This window comes from Misgurnus anguillicaudatus, chromosome 11 (genome assembly GCF_027580225.2).
Source record: "Misgurnus anguillicaudatus chromosome 11, ASM2758022v2, whole genome shotgun sequence".
NCBI classification, from domain to species: domain Eukaryota; kingdom Metazoa; phylum Chordata; class Actinopteri; order Cypriniformes; family Cobitidae; genus Misgurnus; species Misgurnus anguillicaudatus.
In genome coordinates, this window is record NC_073347.2 from 33,905,338 (window position 1) to 33,917,432 (window position 12,095).

Here is a 12,095-nt window from a genome sequence, read left to right on the forward strand (position 1 = left end):
TGGCATGTATTATTTTGTTAACCTATCAATCACTTGGTAATAGAGAGACTGTTGTTGAAGGATAAGGAGAGTAAAAACTACATTTTAGAAGTGTATTATATGTACTGGTATGTATTAAAATGCATGGTATGACCCCTTTATGGGTGATTCTCACGAAAACTTGGTTTTAAAAATGTCAAGCATGAAAATGTAAAAATTGCTTAAATTTACTTTTTTCCCACCAGACATTGAAAAACAAAGTCTGGAGTAAATGGGAACATTAATTTAAAAACTTTTACTTATCATTTAACACTTTTTGTAACATAATTTAAAAAATTAGTCCTAAAAAATCTCATTACCGCAACAGTCAGAAAACATCAACACATTTTCAAAATGACATGACAAACCTGAAAGAACATAATTTGGAGATTCTGCACATGCATTTAAAATCAAAGTATTATGCTTCTATTAATTAAATTAACATTTAATAAGCATCTGTTGTGGTAATGATAATCAAAATGTCGTGTAAGCATTCTGACAAGACAATATTTCAGATTAACTGTAAAAAAATGATCTTACCTGGTAGCCATCTTGAAGTAACTGGTCCATGTGCTTGGTCACTCAAAATCAAACTTTATTAACATTCTGTATGTGTGCTTAAACTGTTCTCAAAAAGTGTTGCGGAGGTTGAGGACATCAGGCATGGACACATAATTTTCCTAATTTTTCTTCATTATTATTATACATGAATATTCAGTAAATATTTTTTCTGTCATCTAAAGTAGTCTAGCAAAACATCCATTTTTTTTTTCTTTATATATTTGTGTTAATTTGATTAAATTACAACATAACGCATGTTCAAACACAGCCGGACACATTGCGGTAATGAGAATTTCAGCAGAAAATGAGATGAAATGTACAATTATAAATTCTTATGTTGAAATCACACATTGTGGAAGGTAGAACACAGTATTGTGTTAATTCTGATGCTTTTTAATGTTACTATATTACACATTTTAAAGCTAAAATCATTAGTGCCGTGGTGTTTCAATGGTTTCGTGAGAATCACCCTTATAGAAAAAAGATAGACTGTTAAAAGATGGACGACTTGTCTCCATAGACTTCCATTGTAAAGAAACTAATTTGAATGCCTTTATTGTCATTGCATGTAACATGCAACGAAATTTAGTGTCTTGAACAGACTGTATACATCAACATCACTTAAAACAACAAGTAGATAAATATATAAACATAAAATCCTAAAACCAATTAAAATGTGTCAATTAATTCTATTATTATTAAAATTACTATAAAGTAATTGAAAATGGGGGGAATTCAGTCCTCGCATGGCAGTTGGATAAAAACTATCCCTGAATCTAGATGTCTTTAGAGCTCAAAAGCTTCCAGATGGCAGTAAGGCAAACAGATCATGGAAGGGATGTGTCCTGTCCTTAAAGTAAAGCCAAAATATCCAAAAATGGCTGCTGACTTCATTTAGAGCCAGAGTCTCCGCAGAAGGGATCGTGAGGTGGACCTGCGGTAATGAGGCCCGCCCACTTTCCCATTTGACTCAATCATAACTATTAGAAAAACAAATTCCTATCATGAAAAGAAATAAAGAACAGGGAAAATATACTTGAAGTGATTTTTAAGTCAAATTTGTTTACATGGAGAGGATGAAGTTTATGACCAATACTGCAGCCAGCCACCAGAGGGCAATGGAAATGTTTTGGCTTCACATATGTGCCAAACCTGCCTGAAATCCCATGGTTATGCCAATTTCAGTTGTTGTACTGCAGTTCCATCTGCTGGTTACCCCTAAGCCTTAGCCCATTAGAAGTGCCAAAAGTAGTATTTATGTGTGGCATGAATATATATTACGTATATATACTCATCGCATGAAATACAAACTAATATATAAAGGATTGCTATAGTAGTGTTTTGTGTGCGCGCTACCCTGCCTTCCTTCTTCACTACTCATTCATCAGCACAATCTGCTTTCTACCCAACCATCTCAACATGACCAATGCCACTGTTCATTCTGTGTATTTGCTGCTGTCTTTCTCTCTGTACTGCTTTCTTCATCCCTCCTTCTCTCTTTTTCCTGCCCTGTGTGTGGCCAGGCCTTAGAGAGACAGAAAGAATACTTTGATTGCATTAGGAATGAAAGAGATGAGCTCAGATGTGAAGTGGCTGACCTCAAGGGGAAAAGCCGAATGGGAGAGGTACGTCCTTTATGTGGTCTCGCACCAGATTAAAGATTGAGATCAGAACTGAAGTGATTGGTTTTTGTAACGGTGGGCCTTTCACCTGATCTCGACTCTCTCGTGAACACGCGTACGGGTGTATAACATTTGAAACATACACGATTCCCATCGCTTCACCTCTAATATTTAATGACTGTATGGATTAGTTATCGAGGATGGCTGCGCTTTTGATGCTTTAAAAATGTGGCACCATCCAAAGCCATTATAAAGCTGAAAAAGCCATGATATTATTTATCATAACTCCAACTGTTTTTGACTGAAAGAAGAAAGTCATATACACCTAGGATTGTGTAAAATATGAAGTTATTTTTATTTTGGGGTGATTGGAGGGATAGTTCGGCCAAAAACGATATTGGGCCCATTATTTGCTCACCCCCGGGCTGTCCGGGTTGCATGTGTCCATCGTTTTTCAGGCAGGCACATTTTCGGATATTTTAGAAAATATTTTAGATCTTTCTGTTGATTAAATGTAATGTTACGGGGTCCAGCAATAGTCCATGACCTTCAAGTCCAAAAAAGTGCGTCCATCCTTCACAAATTAAATCCAAACGGCTCCAGGATGATAAACAAAGGTCTTCTGTGGGTAATCCGTGCGGTGTTGTTGTAGAAAAATCCATATTTAAAATTGTATTAACGTAATTAACTAGCTTCCGGTAGCGCCGCCATCTTAGACTCAGGAGAGAGTATTAGCGTAGTGTACGCACTTTTCTTAGTGACGTATGACAAATTCGGAGGGCGGGGGACAGAGCAGCAACAGAGAAACCGCTGTATGCTGCGTAAGCGCTCATCCTGAATGCGGATGACTCTAAGATGGCGGCGCTACTGGAAGGTAGTTAATTACGTTAATAACATTTTAAATATGGATATTTCTACAACAACACCGCACGGATTGCCCTCGGAGGACCTTTGTTTGTCATCCTGGAGCCGTTTGGATTTGGTTTGTCAGGGGTGGACGCACTTTTTTTGGACTTGAGGGTCTTGGACTGTGGCTGGACCCCGTGGCATTGCATTTGATGAACAGAAGGATCTAAAATATTTTCTAAAATATCTGAAAATGTGTTTGTCTGAAAAACGATGGACATATGCAACTCGGACAGCTTGGGGGTGAGTGGATCATGGGTTTGATATCGTTTTTGGCCGAACTATCCCTTTAAGTCAGAAGAGTGACAATCATGTTTACCTGCTGTCTAGATGGACTCTGTCAACTTACAAGAGATTTTTTACTGTAGTGTAAATTGATTGGCTGATTGTATTTTCTGTCTCTCACAGAAACACGGCCTTGTCATCATACCAGAGGACATGCCTAACGGAGACATAGGCCACGTATCCCCTACCTCAGGTATCACCGTGGTAACACAGGAGGCAGCGCAGGTGCTGGAGTCTGCTGGAGATGGACCTTTGGGTGAGCTTGCAAATATATATTATCATGCATGTTTACTGCAGTCTGCACTGCAGCATTGACATGGTAACACATCTTTTCTGTGTGTATACTCCAGATGTAAGACTACGAAAGCTCGCTGATGAAAAAGATGAACTATTGGCACAGGTATGAATGATAAATACTTCAGTTTTGTATTCTTTTTTTTATATTTAAACACATCACTACACATTATATCAGAATAACAGTTTGAGGAAAAATTCATTAACATGAACCTGAGAATACATAGTGTTAAAGGGACACTCCACTTTTTTTGAAAATATGCTCGTTTTGGAATCCATTCAGCTGATCTCTGGGTCTGGCGGTACCACTTTTAGCATAGCTTAGCATAATCCATTGAATCTGATTAGATCAGTGCTTCTCAAATAGTGGGGCGGGACCCCCAGGGGGGGCGTGAAATGTTTACTTCTTCCTAGGGGGGGGGGGCGTGACAGAAATTAATTGAGAAGCACTGGATTAGACCATTAGTATCGTGCCTAAAAAAATAACCAAAGAGATATTTTTCCTATTTAAAACTTGACTTTTCTGTAGTTTTGTGGTGCAGTGTCACATTTTATCTCATAGATTTTCTGTGTTTTACATTTTTAAGAATCTCAAAACTTGCCAGAAAAAATCCACATTTAAATGGCTGAAATTTCTTATTTTCAATGTTATGACTTTTGTGCCCCACTGCCTAACATGAATTTAGGATGAATGAAGATGTGTTGAGGTAACATCTCTGCTTTATTAGATCAGAAAGCTAAAGATGCAGCTGGACGAAGAGAGACAGAAACACTCAAAGGTCGACAGCGTTTTCACAGAGGGAGAACGAATGGAGAACGGCACAGACCTGCATATCATTGAGATGCAAAGTATGACTTACACACACACATGTTGTGTTTCCATGTTTTATGAGGACTTTCAATAAACGTAATGACTTTTATACTGTACGAACTGTATATTATATCCAGTGGCGGCCGATGCAAAGCTCATCACAACATGTATGTAGCGGCAGATATGTGTGGCTCGCCATGTCAAAATATGTGTTCGGCGCCTCATGTAAACTTATGTGCATCACGCATGATGTCAAAATACAAGCCTGCTGCAGACACTTTAAAGGGGTTTATGATAAAAGAGACCCTCCTGTTACAGATACTCGCGTAATCTCATGAGTTTAGTGTTAATTTAGTGTCTTTCGTGAGTATTTTGTGATGGTGAGCATCTTTTTTTATCATAAACCCTTTCGACGTGTGTGCACCAGGCACATATTTTGGCATGATGCATATGGTTCACATGATGCAATGAACACATATTTTGACATCACAAGCAACACAATCATTTCAGGCTAATCAGCCTTACTTTACAGATTGAAATTAAATCAATTTGATTTAACTGACTTAAAATCAGTTTTGACGAAAAAAACTAGTCTAAATAGTTTATGCAACTGGCCACAGAGGACCACAATAACACACATTAACTCAAACACCTGTCATTGTTTCCTATAGGGGATGCTAACAGACAGATAAGTGAATACAAATTCAAGCTCTCAAAGGCTGAACAGGAAATGGCAACAATGGAACAAAACGTAAGTATTAAATAACTGTTTATACAAATTATGCGTTCGTTTTAACACATTTTATTTCTGTGAATAAAGCACACAGAGACTTCCGTCTCTCTGTTAAATTCATTGACCGTTAAATCGAGTTTTGTTTGTATTTGGCAGGTCAACAGACTGGAAGGGCAGGTGGCAAGATATAAAGCATCAGCGGATAATGCAGAAAAAGTAGAAGATGAACTAAAAGCAGAGAAAAGAAAACTTCAAAGGGAGGTAAGAATCCAACGCTGAAAAACTAGCTGTTTACACTAGAGGTATTCACGCTCCACTTACATTCAAAAAACAAAGAGGGCCGAACCGAGCGGGTTCGGGTCTTAAAGGGAACATATAATGAAAATCTGACTTTTAGTGCTATAATTGGGTCCCCAGTGCTTCTATCAGCCTAGAAAATGTGTAAAAGATCAACCCAGTAACTTAGTTTTGGTAAACCATTCTCTGCAAGCATGTGAAAAAATAGGTCATTGAAATTTGGCTCCCATGTGATGTCAGAAGGGGATAATAACGCCCCTTAATCTGCACTATCCAACCACGGTACGGCCATTTTGTGCAGAGATCAGCGCATTTGCATTTTAAAGCAGGGCTTTGAACCAGATTTTTTTTCCAATTGGTTCATTCCGAACAGAAACAGTATTTTAACATTTCTGGTTTTCGGTTCAACCCTAAAATTGATGTTCCTGAACTGGTTAGAATAAAAAATAAAGTTCCTGAACCGTTCCATGTCAGCTGTGGGACATACAAATAAGTAGGCTGATCATTAGGACATTAAACTTAAATTATTAGTCTACATCAGGGGTCTCCAACCTTTTTTTATTGGAGAGCTACTTTCTAAAAAATAAAGTGGTCGAGAGCTACTTGTGTCACGTTATACCTAAATTAGTGAGTTCATAGACATCTGTCTATTAACTCACTGATTTGAACTCTTTCACCACCAGCATTTAAAAAAAAAGTTGCCAGCCAGTGCCAGCATTTTTTTTATTTTCACAAAATTGTAACACCTTCCAGAAAATGCTTTTCTTTAAACATAAACATATGATACATCAAATGAAAGAACAGATTCTTTTAAAAAACTTTCATGTTGTCTTTATTTATACTTTTTTATCACCTCTTATATGGGTAGGATTCGTCCAAAAATACCACATTTTGAATAAAAAAATCAATTATTAAAGATCAGATTTAGAAAGATGATCCAAACATAGAGTATTTACTGCTTTTGGATTCATAATAGGGATGTGCATGTACAGTCTTGTTCAAAACAATAGCAGTACAACGTGACTAACCAGAATAATCAAGGCTCTTAATATATATTTTTTATTGCTACGTGGCAAACAAGCCACCAGCAGGTTCAGCAGACTCCCAGAAAACAAACAAGACCCAGCATTCATGATATACACGCTCTTAAGGCTGTGCAATTGGGCAATTAGTTGAATTAGTTGAAAGGGGTGTGTTCAAAAAAACAGCAGTGTGGCATTCAATAACTGAGGTCATCAATTTTGTGAAGAAACAGGTGTGAATCAGGTGGCCCCTATTTAAGGATGAAGCCAACACTTGTTGAACATGCATTTGAAAGCTGAGGAAAATGGGTTGTTCAAGACATTGTTCAGAAGAACAGCGTACTTTGATTAAAAAGTTGATTGGAGAGGGGAAAACCTATAAAGAGGTGGAAAAAATGATAGGCTGTTCAGCTAAAATGATCTCCAGTGCCTTAAAATGGAGAGCAAAACCAGAGAGATGTGGAAGAAAACGGAAGACATCCATCAAAATGGATAGAAGAATAACCAGAATGGCAAAGGCTCAGCCAATGATCACCTCCAGGATGATGAAAGACATTCTGGAGTTACCTGTAAGTACTGTGACAGTTAGAAGACGTCTGTGTGAAGCTATTTTCAAGAATCCCCCGCAAAGTCCCTCTGTTAAAAAAAAGGCATGTGCAGAAGAGGTTACAATTTGCCAAAGAACACATCAACTGGCCTAAAGAGAAATGGAGGAACATTTTGTGGACTGATGAGAGTAAAATTGTTCTTTTTGGGTCCAAGGGCCACAGGCAGTTTGTGAGACGACCCCCAAACTCTGAATTCAAGCTACAGTACACAGTGAAGACAGTGAAGCATGGAGGTGCAAGCATCATGATATGGGCATGTTTCTCCTACTATGGTGTTGGGCCTATTTATCGCATACCAGGGATCATGGATCAGTTTGCATATGTTAAAATACTTGAAGAGGTCATGTTGCCCTATGCTGAAGAGGACATGCCCTTGAAATGGTTGTTTCAACAAGACAATGACCCAAAACACACTAGTAAACGGGCAAAGTCTTGGTTCCAAACCAACAAAATTAATGTTATGGAGTGGCCAGCCCAATCTCCAGACCTTAATCCAATTGAGAACTTGTGGGGTGATATCAAAAATGCTGTTTCTGAAGCAAAACCAAGAAATGTGAATGAATTGTGGAATGTTGTTAAAGAATCATGGAGTGGAATAACAGCTGAGAGGTGCCACAAGTTGGTTGACTCCATGCCACACAGATGTCAAGCAGTTTTAAAAAACTGTGGTCATACAACTAAATATTAGTTTAGTGATTCACAGGATTGCTAAATCCCAGAAAAAAAATGTTTGTACAAATTAGTTTTGAGTTTGTACAGTCAAAGGTAGACACTGCTATTTTTTTGAACACACCCCTTTCAACTAATACCCAAATTGCACATCCTTAAGAGCGTGCATATCATGAATGCTGGGTCTCGTTTGTTTTCTGAGAATCTACTGAACATACTGATAACTTATTTGCCACGTAGCAATAAAAAGTATACTAAAAACCTTGATTATTCTGGTTAGTCACATTGTACTGCTATTATTTTGAACAAGACTGTATGTCACGTATGGCTCTCTGGTATCTCTTGACATTTGATGTTTAAATATGAGATGATATTGTGTGTATTTTTGTTTTATCAAAAATGACAGCATCCATTTTAACCATAGTGCCTCGACTCGAGATGTGCGCGGATCGTCCGGCGCGGGTACGCGGACTTATCTGTTTGTTTTTTAATCATACATGTTAAATTACTGATGTCATATGATACGCCGGTCTACACAGCTCAACGCGACGTCAAACACGTACCCAGTCTTTACCACAGGCATTTGTAACACTAACAAGACATCCAAATGCGCCATAACCACAGAAAATAAATAAATAAATAAACCCACGAGCGAGCTACCTGCAATTAGCTCGCGAGCGACGTGTTGGAGACCCCTGGTCTACATCATTTTCCTTAAGTCTCTATCTTGTCATCAAACATTAAAAAAGGCTACATTATGTTAGCGGCATAACTGTAATTCTGACATGCCTACATTTGTTTCAGCATTATACATGAATTAAGACAAGGACAATAATTTCTGCCATGTCATTTATTGGCAAACAACTTAAACAAATGTTTTTATAAGAAAAAAGAATACTGTGTTTTTTCGAGACCATTTTGTTTGTATGTGTCCTTTCAAGAACAGAAAGATTGTTCGCTTGCTTTTTGAAACGCGTCTCTCCGTGTTTGCACTTTTGAGGACGAATTCCAAACGGCGCTTCGGGAAGAAGATGCAGCATAAACAGTCGCTCCACATAAAGTGAAAATTACATTGTTTTTCAGTGCTTTATTCGCAAAATGTATTTTAATGGACTACAGTATGAGACACAGTAGCGCAACTCACTCTCAAGTTTATACATCAAGAGTTCTGATCTTTAAAGGGCATAGGGATAATCACGTTTGATTGGAGTGAAACCGGACACATTCAACCGCATGTGCGTACAGAAAATTGCTCACTTTAGTTAAATTATTTAAAATCACTTCAGTGTTAACATTTGCAAGCCTTTGAAACACGTGCTAATGGTCAACTTTCACCCTACTTAAATTTCCGTATTAATCCGCGAATCGCATGCAAGCCGAATCATGGGTCGTGATCTGTACGGATCAACTACGATCTGTATTAGTATTAAAAAAAAACATCTTGAGATACTTGTTAGGCTACAATATTTACCTCTTATGATTGAGCATTAGAGATTGGGCTTGAGTAGGCTACTTACTTGTGGCAAGCTTCTCATTTCTCAGATAAGTCAACGACGACCAAAGTGAACTTCACCGAGTATTGCACAGAAATCTTGTCAAAGAACAAAAAAAATAACGGTATTAACCGGTTGCCATTATTTTAACTCTTTCCCCGCCATTGACGAGTTATCTCGTCAATTATGAGTTAATATTTAGCTGATAAATATGCCTTTCTGGACGAATTTCAAAGTGAAAGTGTAATACCGCTTTTATCCACTAGAATTTAGCCAAACCGAATTTATCAAAAACGGAATTTAAAAAGATTTAATGATTTATTTTACATGCCTTTATGTTTGATAGTCATTCTGAGTCTGATCTCTAACATAAATTCCTTTACAAAAACGTAATTTTTTAAAGCTTTTTGCTCAAAATGTTGTATTTTTGAAGAGAAATATCCATATTTCAGTGGTTAAATTATTTGGAAAAAGTAAATATATAATGAAACGTTTTTTCCCCATTTTGTTTGTTTGTTTGAAAGCAGAGGGTGTGTTCTTTCATTTGATTTATGTTTATATATTTATAGAAGATAATTTTTCCTGCAAGGAATTTTGTGAAAATTTTGTTAAAATCACAAAAATGCGGGTGGGCAACTTTTCTCAAAAAGGCTGGCGGTGAATGAGTTAAATAAACGTTTCTGTTCCAGAACATATATTTTTGGAAAGTTTCTGGTTTTGTTTCTGTTCCTTGCAAAACATCAAAAGTTTCTGGTTTTCGTTTTCATCCCGTGAACCGGTTCAAAGCCTTGATTTAAAGGACACAAAGTGACAATTTTGACATGCTATAATAAATTATCTATATGGTAATTTGAGCAAGAACGTCACATATGTACTCTAGGGATTTATTTGACATCTTAAAAAAGTCTTGTGAAATGTCAAATTTTACATGTGCCTCAGACACAGGTTGGGTATAATATTAAAATGGGTAATTTAAAAGAATGTGTTTTTGCCAAATGGACCCAAGAAGACCCAAACTATCTTACGTGTGTGCATTGAGTCCTTTTCCAAACACTCCTCTGTTACCGAGAGCACTTGCGACATTGCGTGGCTGGCGGTAGGTTAATTTTCATTAAAAAAAAAACATTTTGATTGCACATTTTAGCGATTACATTGGTGTCGTTTGGTTGGGTCGGGTCTTTCTTTAAAATAAAAGAATAAAGGGTTCACGTCAGGTTTGGGTAAAAAAGAAATTTGGGTCATTTGGGATCGGGTACATTTCTTTGACCCGAGAAGACCTCTAGCTCACACAGTCACTTTCTCTATGAATAATAGTAATAGTAAGAGTCATTTTTCTCACATGGATCTCTTGTTCACTTGTCTAGCTCCGTACAGCCCTGGACAAGATTGAAGAGATGGAAATGACCAACAGCCATCTGGTAAAGCGTCTGGAAAAGATGAAAGCAAACAGAACTGCTCTTCTGTCGCAGCAGTGAAGAGACTCTTCTCCCAGCACTTGTCTAACACCTGACAGTAGGAAAACAAAACTAAAACCAAAACGTTTCTTTACCTCTCACGGTGAAGTACTCATTCACACCACATTAAGGCGACATGGCCATTTTCTCTGTTCTGAAAACGAGGACGTTGTACTTATTCTGGTTTTGTTGTTTTGAAAGCTTTGTACATGCTGTCAGGGGACCGGGTGCTTTTTCCCCTTTTGTAAGTTGCACGAGTATAAAAGCGCTTTTAAATCGCACGACTACAGGACCCTCGACATCCATGTAAACACTTACACAGCAATGTGCCTTCACAGGAGTACGAGGGTTATATGAATTATAACACTATACAGGAAAAATGATTTCTACCGGTACAAAACATTGTGTTTAATAAAGGGTACAGCCACCAGTTGAAAATATAAAACCGATCATGTCTGAAATGCTTTTTTTGTTTGTTTTTCCAAATATTTAAAATATTTCTTTAAATGCAGTATGAATGGACGGGTGATTCGCTCGCAGGGCACATTGAATTTTGTTAGCATTGAAGTGCTTTGTCACATCGGACTACATCATTTTTACACTAAATGCTAAGATTTTAGTCATTCTCAGTACGAGACCGGCGTTTCTACTGTGAGATTCAGATCCGTCTCAGATGCCTTCGATGTATTCAGATTTGGTGCCGCATTTTAATCACACTAGAGACTACGACTGTCTGACACTTCATGAGCACAGTGATTGTGACTAAAGCAACTGCAAAGTATACTGTAAATAAACTACACAATTTACAACCCTAACACTTCTGCATTCTCGTATTTGTGTTTGGACATACAGAGGAAACTTTTGTGTACATTTATTGTTATGTTTCATGTTGTCAGTGAATTGGATAGAGTAAACCATATACAGGAGGAAAAATCTGTTATTCAGGGTTCCCACATCAAATTCCCTGACTTTTCCTAAATTTTTATGACTTATATGTCTGGGATGCCATGAGACTGGATAATGTAATGTACACCATGAATTTATAAAAATGTAGCTTAAATGCATGAAATGAATAAACAGTGCCAACAAACAGCTGTTTAAATTGTAGTTTCACTTGAAATTGGCGGAGACTTGGACCGGGAAATGGTTTTTTCACAAGTTAACAAGCAGATACAATTTTGATAAATGGAAACTAAAGTTTAAAGCAACAAAAAATTTCATGATTTGGACAAAAAATAATAAATTCCTCGACTTTAAATGTCTGGAAAATACCTTTTTAAAATTCCATGATATTCCAGAAATTCCATGAGCTCTGGGAACCT

The 12,095-nt window shown here is 37.3% G+C and overlaps 1 protein-coding gene across 12 annotated transcripts in view; it reads left to right on the top strand.

Moving 5' to 3' along the window:
- The window catches only part of lrrfip2 (leucine rich repeat (in FLII) interacting protein 2), a 47,541-nt gene extending 35,953 nt beyond the window's left edge, over nt 1–11,588 (top strand). For 9 of the 12 annotated variants that reach the window (XM_073873581.1, XM_055170136.2, XM_073873580.1 and 6 more), the window contains 7 exons: nt 2,103–2,204; nt 3,516–3,648; nt 3,743–3,792; nt 4,415–4,535; nt 5,169–5,248; nt 5,387–5,491; nt 10,684–11,588. In XM_073873581.1, the coding sequence (XP_073729682.1) occupies nt 2,103–2,204; nt 3,516–3,648; nt 3,743–3,792; nt 4,415–4,535; nt 5,169–5,248; nt 5,387–5,491; nt 10,684–10,794 (702 nt within the window). In that variant the 3' untranslated portion in view covers nt 10,795–11,588. The remainder of the gene's footprint in view (nt 1–2,102; nt 2,205–3,515; nt 3,649–3,742; nt 3,793–4,414; nt 4,536–5,168; nt 5,249–5,386; nt 5,492–10,683) is intronic. The other 3 variants (XM_073873583.1, XM_055170145.2, XM_055170146.2) reach the window with 1 other exon arrangement.
- Nucleotides 11,589–12,095: the final 507 nt, after the last annotated feature.